This window comes from Cnephaeus nilssonii (assembly GCF_951640355.1).
Source record: "Cnephaeus nilssonii genome assembly, chromosome: 12".
Classification (NCBI taxonomy): Eukaryota; Metazoa; Chordata; class Mammalia; order Chiroptera; family Vespertilionidae; genus Cnephaeus; species Cnephaeus nilssonii.
The window spans coordinates 34,818,987-34,835,121 of NC_137083.1; the positions used below are offsets into that span (position 1 = coordinate 34,818,987).

The window sequence follows — 16,135 nt, forward strand, 5'->3', positions numbered from 1 at the left end:
GAGATTAGATTTGGCCTTCCCTTCTCTCTGTGTTTTATTAATCTTTCCATTACACTGGGATTAGATGAGATTCCCTTAGCCAAATCCATTGAAAAGATTCGTTCATTTTAATATTTATGCACACTGTCTAGTCCTTAAAGTGGATTCTTTTTGCCTGGGCATTTAATTGGATCAGTGGGTTTCTTCTTTTTAACATTTTTTTTTCTTTTAGAGATTAGAGTTGATGAATAAAATTAGTGACATCTGGCTCAGCTCATCTGTTAAATGCAACCCTTTTAATGGTGACCTTATGTACTATGGGATAAAATGAACATTTGCTATAGAGATAAAATAAGTTCAGTTTAGAATCACACAGTAAGTGTTGTTGACTCATTAAAAATTAACAACAGCATCAAAGCAAAATTCTAATATTCTGTGACTGTCCAAGAGCAGGTGGTGGGAGGGACAACATTTAATGGCACTAAAACATAGCTTTGAATCCTTACTTTTTTAGAGATGAGAATAGTGTGTTAAGAGTTCTTGAGGCTAAAATGAAAAATTTTCTCAACCCAAAGGGTGTCAAAATGTAGCCTGAAATATTGAAATTATTTAATATCATAAAATAATACTTAAAAATTATATCACCTCTCACTTTGAAGAAGTTTTGCTGTGGCTTTTTGTTGACAACATTCATTGGGGATATTGCTTTTTACAGAGTGGATTCATTGTCTTGTGCTTATAGTTGCACCTGAGCCAGGTTTCTAAGCCTGGGCACTATTGACATTTTAGTAATTCTTTCTTGTGGAGGGGTGTTCTAAACATCCTTCAATGGACAGAGCATCCCTGGGCTCTGCCCACCAGATGTAAACAACTTCCCACCAGGCATGACAATAAAAAATGTCTTTAGTCATTGCTGAAGGCCCCCTGGGGAGGAATATTTCTCTCAGTTGAGAAACACTGTGTTAACAAAGGCATTGACATATTGTTTTTTAGATTTAAATTTTTAAATATGTAGAGCTAAACATACAATGAAAATATAGAAATAAATAGGTCACATACGGTTAACATACCTGCAGCACACAGTAAGTGCTTAATAGATATTGTTGACCTTATTTGTTATTACCAGTGGCAAGAACTTAAATCCTGTATACTAATTTCATCACAATGCAAGGCTTTGATAAGGGAATGGTATTATTAGTTAAATAGCAATAGTATAGTAAACATTTGAGCCAGTTCTCTTGTTTTAATGATTTGCTTGCATCATATTTACCATTATAAAACAACAACACAATTTTTAGCATCTAGTTCCTTGCATAGCTTCAATATCTACAGGTCTTGTCAGAGACTTGTCAAAGCTATTTTATGTTTTATAAAATTTATTTTTGATATAGATGTACCAGTGTTATTTATATTTTAAATCATAAAAAATGTTTCTGTTTTCTACATATATTTGCTTCATTTGAAAGCTGTAGTTGACATTATAAATAACCGTAAGGTTTTTGAAATAGTCATTTTGTGTCTTCTATGCACATGAGGCCCTGAACCCTGAATAAGTCAACAAAATATATTCAAACTTAAAGAAGGGGATCAACAGTGCAACACTTTATGGGTTGAAGTTTACAGGAAAAATATTGCATTCAGAACTTATAAATAATTCTTTATGCCATGTCAGAAACAAGATAGAGATATGCCATTTATTTTAGAAGAATTAGCAAATGTAAGGTGCTTCTTTTATGCTGTTGCAAATTAGATTTTCCTTTCTTCCCTTGAGAAGCCTGATTGAACAATAGAACACTCTAAAAGAGAGAATCCTTGAACACCAAGGCCATGTTTTTAAAAACCAAGTATAAGGAGAATAGAGATATATCCTTGGCGTTCTGAGTCAATTATCAGTAGAATCCTGTTAACCATTCAGAATAGAGGCCCGAAGTCAAGGTTTGCTTCCCCAGCATTCATCGATTTTAATAGGCTTAGCCTTGGACATCTATAAAAGGCTTATTTTTGCAAAATCTAATTTTCTAACAAAGATAAAGATCTTCATTTCTTTAAAGTCAGCTGAAAGTGAGGACTAATTTTGCTCTTAAAGTAGCCATAAGATACTTAGCGTAAGTTCATTAGTTACTGGCAGTAGGTTCAAGCTAGATCAGCATGGACCAGTTACTCTTCTATAGTGGAAAAAAAAATGTCACTCATTTACTTCTAATATCCATTCAAATGAAAAATTATAAGTTTGTGTGAATTTAAAATGTTATTTTTGGAGGTTATGGGAGAAGGAAGACATGAGTGAATACAGAGGTGGGCAAAAATAGGTTTACAGTTGTGAGTACAGGAAACGGTTTATTCTTGTATTATTACTTATTAATTATTATATTATCTAAATGAATAATTAAAAACATACCTTTGCCCATCCCTGTATAGTACACAATATTTTAAAATAATACATATATAATACATAACTGATATAATATATAAAATACAATTATTTAAAATACTGCTAAACAATTTATAGAAAATGAGTCAGAACTATTATCCAGTTATTAAGTAATTCTGTCCCAATAAAAGGTAAAGTTGTGGTTTTGTTCAAGAAATATTTCAAATTCTTTTAAAAATATTTTATTCTGGAGTTTTTGTATGAAACATTATTTGGCTACTAATTTATATCAGTGTTTTGGCAATTAAATAAAATCTTTTGAATTTTGATTTCTTGCTCTGGACTTTCAAATAAAGATTGTGAGTTACAGAAAACTAACTGCATTTTAACAGTGTTTATAATATACATTGACAAATGGAAACTTACTTATAATCTGTTTATCTTTATTGAGTTAGAGTACCATAATTATTCTTTGAGTCTCAGGTCTTTATATAAATGAACAATACAGTTTCATAATCCAAAGTAATATGGCTGAGAATAATTTTCCAAGCAATTTGGTCTTGTTTCATCGTAGAAGGATTATGCTTTATACCTTTAATTTTAAGTACTATGGTGTAAGAAAATGGGGGACTCAAAAAATACTCCGACCCAAAGAAAGGCCCCAGCACCATCACCACAAAAACTCCTTGTAATATAAAACAAAAGATCTCCTAACAATAACTTTTTGAGTGTGCCTGGCTTCTTACTCAATTGTAGCCAGGGTAGTTGATTAAAAATCATCCCCCTAAATAATCTCTACCTGATGATTTTAGGTGAGAGAGAGTAAGTATCTTCAAGAAATGAGATACATTTGTTTTAGCATGGCCAATATTCTGCATTAGTTTTACTAGTATTATTCAGTAATCTGCAGATTACCCAGTAATTTGAGTTATGCTAATAGCATAGAAATGGAGAAATGGCGCCCCCCCCCCTTGTAATTCTGAATTAAGCTAGTATTTAATTTTATACGTTTTAAGAAGACAAAAATCTGTTCCTTTCAGGATACTAAAGTAATATATGCTTATTAGTCTAATGCAATGTATGATGTAGATCAGAAAAATATAGCCAAATGATGAAGAAGCAGCTAAAATATATTCATACTTGTTTGTTTACTTTGATACTTTATATATTTTTGTATTTATAGTTGCTTTCAACATAGCTTAAGAAGATATTTTCCTAGTGCAGCAATATATTTTACTTTGTGGTTTTGGTGCCTTAAAAAGTTGAACACTATGATAAAATGAATGACTCTTGCTCTAAAATTCTCTGGTTAAGGACTGGAGATCCAGACTGTCTTCATGGTATAAGCCCCCTGAAATTGCTTAAGACTATGTTCATTTTGAAAGACAGCTACAAGCAGGCTCCCCTTTAAAGAGGTTGCACTTTTCTGTGCTCCCATGGCCAACTTTTAATTTTAATTTCCTGCTCCAGACTTTCAAATAAAGATTGTGTCTAATAGAATAAAGATTACACCCAATAGCCTTTATAAATACCCACTCACAAATGGAAGTATTTGTATTCTTATTCATTGCTGTGTACTGTTATCAAGTTGATAAGCTTTGTGATAGGTATACAATACCATTTCTTTCATTCTGAGTTAAATTTAAAATCAATTCAGGGACCTATAATGTAAATATTTTATATACTTTGCTCATTTGCAGATTATCTAAATTTGAGAAAAACATTTTGAAATCTACTTCAATAATGGCTTATCTGAATAAGAGAATTTTCAATTATATAAACTGCAAATTTTTAAAACATATCACCAATATAGTAAGAATATTCCAGAGTTGACTTTTCCCCCAACTAGATAAAAGTGTAATTCACAGTCAGTGTATCACAGCCTAATATTTATAGTTGTTAACTTATCAAATAAAACTTAAGAAAAAAAATAGCCTTGAAAATAAATAAGTTTATTAAAATAATTAGATATCAGTTTTTGCTTAATGTGAATTAAATAGTCAAGGAAATTGAAAAGATAGAATAGATTGGAGATTAATGAATACTACTGGATCATAAATAAACATGATTATTTGTTCAGTGGAATATTACTGTTAAACTTATGAATGTTTAAAGAAAAGTACAATATTCCTCATTTTCTGTGATGTTTTGTATATTGCTATAAATATTCATGAATTGTGAGTATCAGTTCAGGTTACCTGTGTGAATATAAATTTTTATATAGCCAGTCACTTAGTGTTCATTGGATCATGCTTTTGCATATGAAATCACTGGTATCTCAGATGCACCACAAATCTGACCCAGCTCATGAATATTCACACACACACTGATCTTTCTGGAAGTAACCACATCTATAAAGATGGAAATCTTGTTAGTTTTCAATAATGAGAAATGTATTAGGATGCTGGTCCCAGAACAGTTTTACAATTTTACCGTTTTCATTTTTTTTTGAAATGATACACTTCAATATACACCTTTTTTGATAGAAGCTCTTTTTTTTCTTTTACCTTTAAAATGTCTTGTGCATGGTTTAGCCATAATTGCATTTGCTTCCTTTATTTGATGTGGTCACCAAAAAGCATAGACACCAAACAGTATCTCCAGACCTTATCCGAAGCTAATTTTCAGTTTAGGTTTGGTCATTGATTCTCAAGTACAGAGATGTCCAATGTGCTAATCTGCTCAGGTCATGGTATATATTTTACAAAAACAAAAAAAACAAAATTATTTGTCATCTTTTTGTGTGGAAGGAAAATAATATTCTAAGCCAATTAAACATTTAGTATGCTAGACATAGGGTGCTGTAATTATAGAGGCCCATAAATATAAATTATATACTACTTTAACCCGTGTTTTATGCCACATTATAATACTTCTCTTTCATTGTAATGAAAGGTATATGTTTCAGTCAGCAGTTATAAGTAGGTAACAAAATCAATGACCTGATCCTTATTAGCACCATACTCTAATTATTAATTGAGCTAACTAGAAAAAAAGGAAAACTGTTCATAATGGTAGTAATAAAGTATGAGCTACTTCATATTTCTAACATTGACATTGTCAAACCTCTGATTTTTTTTGGTCAAAATGACTACCTTTTTTATTGTGTAAACACATTAAACAATGATCAATGACAAACATCTTTTTTTTTTTTTTTTTAACTCAAGTAACACACCAGATTATGTAACACTTGAGGGCGGTGGTCCTCAAACTGTGTCCTGAAGGATCCAGTAGGGGTCTCTGAACTGCCTGAAAGTTAGGAATGCTGCCATGTCTGTTTTATGTATTACTAGTGTCCCGGAGCATGGATTCGTGCACATTGAAAGGAAATTAATTAGAAGAAATATTTTGATATCGCTATTTTCCCTCTCTATAGAAGTATCAACCAAATTCATGATAGATAATGAGAGATTGAAACACACACATGTGATTGGCGCCAGCGAGAGCTTTATATGTATCACGCATGTGTGAATCAACTTAGCCTTTTATAGATATAGAACAAACTTGCTTAATTAGACCTGCTTTCTGATTTAGCTGAACTTTTTCAGCCCAGTGAAGCACCCCAACTTCTCTTTCAGGTAATTGTCAGCAACACAGCAGTAAATATCATCACAAAGCAGATTATTATTGTAGATCATGAGGGAAAACAAAAGGTAAAATATTTAACGGCAGCAGTGTTTGACTATATTCTGCACAGTGAGAAAACCTGAATTCATTTTCAGGTTCCACCATTTCTTTTTCAGTTAGGGTCAAGTTTCTAAGCTTTCTAAATCTCTTTTTTTTCCGGCTAATGAAAAGAAAATAGGATTCTACTGAGTCTTCTATCTACCTATTCCAGGACTTCTGTGAGGATCTAATGAGATGAGGCATGGGAAAACGCTTCACAGACATCTGGTTAAATTGTAAAATGTTTGCACCTGGCTATAAAGCAAGTCAGGTTCCTGGGATGAAGAAACTCCAAGGAGGCTAGTTGCTAGGGAGAGGAAACCAGGCATTGCTACATGGCATTGTTAACTGGGTGCCCACAGCAACTGTTTCTGGGCTGGGCTGTGGGCTGCATTTTACACCATGGGGTCTTGGCAGCATAGGCTGCAATTTGGTGCGGTGTCATTCTGGAGTGGTGGCGGGACCTGTGTCCCACTTGGGGGAAGCCAAGTGTTGGTTTGTCAGCGCCAGGTCTGAGGTGCCATTTATTTTTAAATGGCCAGTGCATATCATGGCAGTTCCTGAGTTGAGCATCTGCCCCCTGGTGGTCAGTGTGTGTCATAGCTACTGGTCAGACGGGCACACACCCAGCCTTTTATATATATAAATAGTCATTCTCAACAGGGAGCAGGTTTGCCCTTCCAGGGATTTCTGATGCTGTCTGGAGGCAGTTTTCCTCATCATAACAAGGGGGACTGTACTGACATCTCATAGGCGGAGGCCAGAGATGCTGCTGAGTATTCCACAAAGCACACAAAGCTCCCACACAAAGATTACTCAGCCCAAAATGTCTAAAGGGCAACATCCTATAAAAATTTATTTGAAGACAATCCCACATTTTGTCTTCATTTTGATAGCTACTGGATTAGAGTACCTTTATAAGTAAAGTAGTGAAAATGTATATTGTTTTTTTTTTGTTTTTGGTGGGGTTTTTTTTTTGCAAATTAGTGGAGACTGATTCAATTATTAATTATAAATTTTTATTAATTTCTTTTGTTTTTGTTTGTTTTGTTAGCAACAATTGTGTTAAATGAACTGAACTGGACAAGTGCCTTAGATGAAGTTTTCAAAAAAAATCGAGATGAAGATCCTTCATTGTTGTGGCAGGTGTTTGGCAGTGCTACTGGCCTGGCCAGATATTATCCAGGTAAGTGCTTAGTGAGTCAGTGGGTACCAGATAAAATCCTAAGTACAGACTTAATGTTTCTTGAGAACACTCTGTTACCTTCTCCTACATTGAAACAAAAAGATAGTTACCATGTTACTTTTAAAAGGAAAGACTACTTCTCTTTAAATGGCTTTGTATTGCCAGAACTGGTTTGGCTCAGTGGATAGAGCATTGGCCTGCAGACTGAAGGGTCCCAGGTTCGATTCCGGTCAAGAGAATGTACCTTGGTTGCGGGCACATCCCCATTGGGTGGTGTGCAGGAGGCAGCTGATTGGTGTTCCTCTCTCATCAATGTTTCTAGCTCTCTATCCCTCTCCCTTCCTCTCTATAAAAAAATCAATAAAATATATTTTTAAAAAATAATAAATGGCTTTGTATCTACCAAAATCACTTTAAACCTAAGAAGCACCTGAGGTATTGGCACCTGGAATCAGGCCAGGTAGCTGTGAGTGATTAGGTATCTGTATATCTGGAACAGGAAGTGATCCTGAATCCTAAAACAGTTCTGAGATAAAGAGCCACATGCTGAACATGGACCAGTGAGTCACATTGAGAATTGAATACAATTTTCAGAAACTAATTGAAAATTTTCTCTCCAGATCTGGTTTATGTTTCTATGTAAAATGCATTGATGCTTTTCTTCCATCACAAATGTGGATTTGTAGAAATGAGTATAAAAGGAAATAACATGCAATTTCAATGAAAGTAAACCTTTCTTATGTGTCGGTTTGAATTAATTTTGAAGGCATCTCAGCAATGAGATATATATTCAATGAAGATGAATGTATTTTATACATTAAAATGGATAAACCCTGTTGTGATGCCCTTTATATTTTCTTGTAAAGGAGGGTTTGGAGAAATAAATCTATCAGAAAATGAAAAATTAATCACTAGTCAATCCTGAGAACCTGTTGAAAGGTCTTTTAGTGAAATGTCTATTTCTCCACTTTTAAGAACAAGCTGACAAGCACAAATGCATTTTATTTCTCAAAGACATGGCCTGAGTTATGGGATACTTAAGTAACTTGACTTGAAACAGTATAGAAGAGAATTCTTCCTGAGACTTGACTTTTTCTAAACATGTTTAACTAATAGAATTAGTCACAATAAAAAAAAATCACAAAAGTGAACATGGGGTGAAATAGAAATTGGATAATATCTAGCTTTGTATGGCAATAACTCAGTATCAGAGGGAAGTTGATAATGCTAAGAAGGAGGGGCAAATCAGTATTGTAGGAGAGAACTAGGAAGGGGAGATTGCAAAATAAGAGAGAGAGAGACCACTGTGCTCAAGAATTGGAAGTAAAGATAGGTTGTGTTATAAGCCCTTTTCAAAGATGGCTCTTTTTACAAATAGCAATTGACTTTTAAAAATACTATTTAATCATATTCAATTCTTTCATTTTACATGCTAATTGAGAAAGAAGGTTTTAACCTTTTAAAGCCCTATTCACATACTTTCAAATGTGTTGCCATTTGTCCACTTTGTTTTGGGAAAAAAATCTTTAAAGGTTTAATTTAGCTGAATCCTTGAGATCCCTCCAGAATATGAGCTGTGGAAGCAACCCTGTGCTCTCCTGAAATACCTGGATTTGAGCAATGGTTGGGCAGACATTTGCTTTCTTAGGTTCTCTGACACCTGGATATGGGTCTATAACCCCTCGCTGTCTAGCAGATTCATCCTGGACCTTGCTGAGGGAGCCATGATGCTAATTAGGGACTGGAGAACCCATTCTGGGATGGCAATAGTTGGGCAGCAACACTCAGATTCCTGAAAATCTTGCGAGCTATGCAATACAAATTTATTGAGTTAATTCTTAAAAAAAAAAAAACGGTCCAAACTCATTATCTTGGCTTGGCATTCAGAACCATGACTAATACTCTATAGCAGATGACTGAGACAAGCCTAAAATAATAATAGATATAACATCAGTTAGATCCCGGCAATTGGACCAGGGTTAAAGGTATTTTTAGGTATGTGAAATTCACCTTTCTTTTTCTTTTAATGAGGAAAAAAATGTGAAGTCTGTAGAGTAAGAAAAATGCACTCGAACTTGCTAATTGGAAATGCAATTAGTTTTCATGTGAAATGGTGTTTCTACCAAGAGAATCAGCCTTCAATGCATCATTATGAGCTGGATTATTTCCTAGCAGCTGAAAAGAAAAACTGATGCTCTCCTGTTATTTTAGACTGTATTAACTAGAAAATGGATTTGTAGTTTGCATACTTTCTCAAGAATATAACTAACACATATTTAGTATTCTGATGTAATGTATAAACACCTTTTTTAAGTCAGCAGTCCAACAACTGACATAGTACACCTTAAATATCATATGAAGTAGAAGTGTAGTTCAATAGATGTAGTCAATGATAAACTCACAGTTCATTTTTGATCAGAGGAAAGCATTGTCATGAATGATTATCACCTTTAACTTTGGCTTTCAGAAATTATATGCTCACAATGTAGTTGTTCTTCCCACCCCCTTCTTTCTTCTGTCATCCCAAAATCTTGTTGGAAAGCAAAAGAGACTCTAAACTGAGCAACCTTTCGCTTTTTGCAGGGATTTTAGAAGCCCTGATTTCTTCTCAAAACATGTATCTTTCATTCTGCATCATTATGAATCTGATCATTTCACTGTATGGTTATTAGTCCTTTTTACTATTTGATCTTCCACAGTTCTAAGCCTATATAAATAATGTACCAGTTAATTGCCACAGTGGGGTTTTACAACAAATTAATTAGTAATATCACAGAAGAAATCACATTGTTTAATTTTACCATAATATAAATATCTTAACTATAACCAAGGGATATGTCCTAATAGTAGATATTTCAGAAGGCTTCTAAGAGAAGATTCTTATTGTCTTTAAATATAAACCATTTAAGAATCATGAATTATTATTAGAAATTTCTCTAAGGGTCATATATCTAAACATGTTCGAGGAGAGGACTTGTTCAGCATAAAAGTATCATCCAAATCATCAACTTCTAATGTCATCCAATGAGTCTAAGTGGTGTGTGTGTGTGTGTGCGAGATTGTGAGAGAAGGTTTGTAAAGTATTTAAATTAAAATATAGATTTAATTCTAATAAGTATACATTAATTACATTTGAAATCAGTGCAGTTAGACAAAAGTATTTTTTTCTGATTACTGAAAATGGTAAAAGCTCTGAATTAACCAAAGTTTCTTGAATCTGTACTGAATTACTTCAACTCATTTAAATAAATTTAAGGAAAACAGTTTTTAAATTACAATTTAACCTTTTAATTATAATTTCAAATGGACTAGCCATTATCAAATGTTAATAATAAAGTTAAAATTATGATATTGTATGATAACAACTCAAGAAAAACAGCAATCTTTTTTATAGATCAAGATAGTATGGCTTGGATGAAAATATAAGGATTAAATAATTGAAAGTATAATTTCCATGAATGCCAAATCCATTTTCTTTAAGGGTAAATTTTTCTGTTAGTAGAGAAGAAAGAAAATATATAATTTCTGGACACCTAGTAAAACATATAAGTCAGCACCCAGAAAATCCCTGTGTCTGCAAATTATTTCTGAAATAATGTGAAAAAGAAAATATGTTGACTTTCTTTTAACTGCTATAATGTTTTCCATTTTTTTGCCATTTAAAAAAAAATAAGCATAGAAATTGTATTTCCCATTTTAAAATTGTTGTGAATAAGAAGAAAGTATCAATGGTGGGTTTGATTTATTTTAAATACTATTTTTATAGGTCATGTCTAATATTTTGATGTAATTTCTCTAATTTTTAATGTAACTTAATTTATCTCTCCCTTTTACTCTCTTATTTTCTTTTTTTTTTTTCCATTTCTTCTCTTAAAGCTTCTCCATGGGTTGATAACAGCCGAACTCCAAACAAGATTGACCTTTATGATGTACGCAGAAGACCATGGTAAGAATTTTACGTAATCATGAAAAGATTAAACAGACAAAAAGTAGGCTACATTTTTGTGTGTGAAAAAGATGGATGGAATCTTTCCATTATTAGAATGAATATTGTCTAATTACTTTAATGGCTCTGGTATTTTTAAAAATGTTAACAAATGCATATAGTTAAAAGTAAATGAAGAGAAGTTCACATGGGAACATATCTTCATTTGAATATTGTTGAAATTAATCAAAAATTTCAAATCGACTACCTTTATGTACAATTTCATCTCCAAAACTCGTTTAGCTGGTGGGATTTCTATGGAAAGACCCCCAGTTTGCTTGGAGTAGAGCTCTAATTGAGCCTCTGGACTGAGTAGGAGGTAGTTTGTCTTTGGCAGTCAACTAATGGGAACTGGCCCCAAACTATAAGAGCTGCCCCAGCTAAATATTTCTTAGGTTTATTTTTCAAAAAAATAAGTATTATTTGTTTCTCACTAGTAAAGCAACTCATTTTCCTAATATAAAAATAAAATAAAAACCAATAATATATAATTTCCCAACTTATGTGTTTTGAGGTTTTAAAAATGTATTTAATATATCTTTTCTCGAATTAGTTCACATTATGTCCATTATACTGCTTTGTAATCTACTCTTTTCATATCAATACCCTTTAGTACCTGTTTGTAAGAGATACACTTTACATCATTTTAAAATAGTGACTATGAGGTAACGTATTTAAGAAATCCCCTATTATTTAACATTTAAATTATTTCTAACATTTTGCTAGGGTTCAGACAAATTCTAAGACATAATGGTTGATTCAAAGTAAATGTATTTAATGCTTTTATGATGCCCTGTTAAATATCCCAGTAGCTATTTACATGAACATCAACCATTATAGTCGTGAAAAATATTATTAATCCACATATTATGTTTGTTAATATTTCTCCAAGTGCGGTGGCTGTGAAGCAATGGGACAATAACATCACATGATTTGGATTCAGGAAACAGCTGTTTGGGGTGGGGCGGGGGGGACTTAGCAGCTAAGTGCTAAACAGAAGAGGCAAACAACAGTCTTTAATCTTCCCACAGAGAGGTATGTGTGCACTGTTTGTTAAGATGAAGGAAATTTGCTTTCCATTGGAATATCCCAGCAGCTTCTCCCCTTGCCTTCTTATAGAGACGCAAACTTGCCTGCAAGTTATAAACTGTGTTTCATGAACACAGCACGGAGTCCTGAGTAGATACTAACTGTGCAGGATGCTGTCTGTAACTAATTGACAAGTTATCCGGCAAACTTCTGAGAAGTGAGATTTGGGTAGAGAGGCATCAGAGATGAGTAGAAAGTTGAATTCAGGTTCAGCCCTTCCTGGTGGGGAAAGGAGGTCCCTGTGCCCTGGCACTCTGTGGCCAGGCATCATGAACTTTGGGATCATTCAAGCTGCAGTTATGTTTCTCCCTCTACAATTCCTAAATGATCTGAAAACTCTCCTATAGTCTCTTTAAAATGCAGAGATTCTAAATCTGTAGGGCTGGGTTGAACTTGGGAATCAATATTTTAAAGTAACTCTCCAGGTGATTTCATAGATTCTAAAAAGTTTGAGAGCTACCACTGAAAAATCTTGGTAATAACATCATATATTTTTCTGTTTTTAATCTCTTTATTGTCCCTTTGCATTTCTGTTCTGTTGATGTTGCTTTTTCATGGTCCCAGACCACTTAGCTATATATTGTGTTTACTTTTTGCATTTAAAAATATGACTTAGCCTTATGATTATTTATTCTTACTATTCCTTAGAATTAGTTTTAAAAATGTGTAGTCAACAAATTGAAGTTCAGGATAATTTTCCCCCCAAAAAATGGGCTTCTAGAAGTTACATTATTTTGCTCTTAGTATTAAAACATGTCTCTTCCTCCTTTTTTAATAAATATCCGAAAAACATAATTGAAACATTATGCCACTGGCTTCTCTACTATTATAGATTTTTAACATGGACAATGCAAAATTATGTATGGAAGAGCAGAACATTGTTGACTGAGATAGAATAGAAGTAGGTCTGTTTGGAAAAGACCTTATCTCCAATCAGGAAATATCAGGGTAACAAATATCAATGTTTGCTATTTTGCAAGAGAAAATATATTTATTTGGAATTTGTTTCAGGTACATCCAAGGAGCTGCATCTCCTAAAGACATGCTTATTCTGGTTGATGTGTGAGTAGTTAAATGCTACATATTTATTTCTATACTGAGAATATAGCGTGGATTCATAGATAACAGTAATGTGTTGGGACTAGAGAAATGATTGATAGGTTGGGGGAAAAGAACAAAATGTTATTATGATTACTTTTATATTCAGACAAAGAAGCCATATGAAGACAGTAACAAAACAAAAATTATGTTATTGAAAATGAGAAGAATCTATATCAGAATTGAAAATTATGGCCTGGCATGGTTCTAAAGTCTGGGCTTTTTGAAAAACAGTAATTTGCTTCTAATTTTTGGGTTTATATTTAAAATAACTTTAAGGTACAGTCTGGCTAAAACTAAGCAGTTCCTGCTACCAAAAAAAAAAAAAATCATTCAGTTGACAACTAGTCATTAAGATTCAAATAACTTTTAGGGTTTTGACCACAAAACTGATAGAGTAAAATGTATTAAATGTCAATACTGGGACTTTCTCAAGGGAAATGCTAATGTATGTGAAAGAATTCCAGGAGTTTTTATATTGGTCATTTTATGTGTTACAATGTTTCAATTTAAGGTGTGTGTGTGTGTGTGTGTGTGTGTGTGTGTGTGTGTGTATGTGTTCCTCTAATGAAGTTGAAAATGAAATAGTAGAGCATAGAAAAAACATATATCCTGCTATAGAGATTTGGTTTTTAAGAGTAATACCAAGGAATAAAATCAAAGCATAAAATGCTTTGCTTATTTTCCCTGAGAAAATAAAGGTATGTCCTCAGATATTCTTCACCACATCGAAAGAAACAAAATACAGTGATTTGTTGGCAAATAAATCTGTATCACAGGCTAACATTAACATTTGAAAATTTCTCCATTTTGACCTAAACAAGTTCAAAACCTTATAACCTAGCCTGAGAAGAGAATATAAATGAATTAGACAACTGTAACTTAAATTTCATTCATTCTCATTTCATTAGTTAAATGCATTTAAGCTATATCTCGTTTAAATTAAATTATTGTGGAATTTATATCATACACGAATCCTTAGGTACAAACTTTAAATGGTAATATAATGTGTTATAATGCTATTGGATATATAATTTCCAGAAATAATTTATTAAAATCTTTGAAAACCACATGCATATCCTAAAATTGAAAGTATATATATTTAGTAGGTAACTATGAACTATTACTAGTATTGTATTAAGGTGTGTTTCCAGAATTTTCACCTATTAGCATGGGGAGGAGATGCAACTAAGAGCTGCCTGCAGTAGCTGTTACCCTAGCTCAGCATCTTCAGGTCACGAAGATCTGAGTCAGAGTGGAGAGAGGATGGAGAGGAGGCCACTGTCTGGGAACAGAGTGAAGTGGAATGAATGAGGAAATTGTCTGAAAGGGAAGGAAGGTTGAGGGGGAGGAGTACATTGGACTAAGACCTAGCTTGGTTATTACCAAGAACATAAATAGGAAAGAAAAATATATTTGGGAATAATTTGTCATTTTGGACATTGAGCCTGTAGTTGTTTAACAAGCAGTGAAGTGTAAAAGTGGGGAAAAGTTGGGAGCTAGAGATGTAGAATTGGGAGTAAGTTGTCTAGAGATGAGCCCCACAAATGGATGAGGTCATTCTTGAGCATCATAGAGTATGTAGAGATGAGACAAATGAAGACTGAACTCCAGAAAATATCAACTTTAGGATACAAAACAAGACCTTTTGTCCACATACAAAAATATGTCTCTTATCGTATTTGTTATGCTGCTTCATAATTATTGGTTTAATCAAGTAAAACACTGGATACCCTCGAGCAATGACCTTAAATGTTTACCTGTAGAGGTTATAACCCCTCACTTCTAACTTGGATAACCAAGCTGGTATTAAGTTTTATGTTTCTTGAGTAAGTGAATATGCCCTGAGTATCCATATTTTCTTAAAATGGTCATTTGACTTTTAATTTTTATCATTGTGCTTAGAAATATATATATTCTGATGCTATATAAAAAGATTTATTTCTATACTATTAAAAATATGACTTTTTCTACTACTGATTTTTTAAAGACAGAATTATTTGAATATTATATAAAGATCTAGAGCCAGTACATAAATTGCCTTTACTTAAGGTGTCTGATTTTGATTAAATAGATGGTCATTAACATGCATGCACCCATTTTTTATAGGAGTGGAAGTGTTAGTGGGTTGACGCTTAAATTGATCCGAACGTCTGTCTCCGAAATGTTGGAAACCCTCTCAGATGATGATTTTGTGAATGTAGCTTCAGTAAGTATAAGATAACTGCACTTATGCAGTCATCCCATTTTGGGGGAATTAACTTTGCAATTTCTATCTCCTGTGACTTTAAAATACTCTGTAATGTTTTATTATGGACAGGCTGAGATATTTCTGATCTATTACAAGACACTGAGCTGTTCCTATCTTGTTACTAATTCTCCTTTATTTCTTCACCACGGTCCTTTCTGAATGTCTAAGGCTTTACCCACAAAGTAATTGAAGGCAAAACATTACACATATTCTCCTTTACTCAGAGAAGCTTAACCAGGTGACATGAACCCTTTTACTCATTGATATCATTGTAACTCTTAATAAAATTTATTTTTCAATTTAACGAGAGAACCAATAGATATTTGAATGTGCTTCTTTTAGAGTTTTATTTCCCCAGAACCATCTTAGACCTTCCTATTCACAGAGTGTACTGAACTCTGAAACAAGTGAAATAGAGCAAAAGAAATGTTACCATGTCTCATTTTAATTCATAGAAGTGAGGCAAAAAATGTCATGGCTGGTGACTGATGGATATAATTTCCCATTTGA

At 33.2% G+C, this 16,135-nt stretch overlaps 1 protein-coding gene across 4 annotated transcripts in view; it reads left to right on the forward strand.

The window, feature by feature from the left end:
* CACNA2D1 (calcium voltage-gated channel auxiliary subunit alpha2delta 1) overlaps positions 1–16,135 on the forward strand; it is a 379,039-nt gene that overhangs the window by 263,592 nt on the left and 99,312 nt on the right. For all 4 annotated transcript variants that reach the window (XM_079785391.1, XM_079785388.1, XM_079785389.1 and 1 more), the window contains exons 7-10: positions 7,071–7,202; positions 11,079–11,148; positions 13,288–13,338; positions 15,484–15,583. In XM_079785391.1, the coding sequence (XP_079641517.1) occupies positions 7,071–7,202; positions 11,079–11,148; positions 13,288–13,338; positions 15,484–15,583 (353 nt within the window). The remainder of the gene's footprint in view (positions 1–7,070; positions 7,203–11,078; positions 11,149–13,287; positions 13,339–15,483; positions 15,584–16,135) is intronic.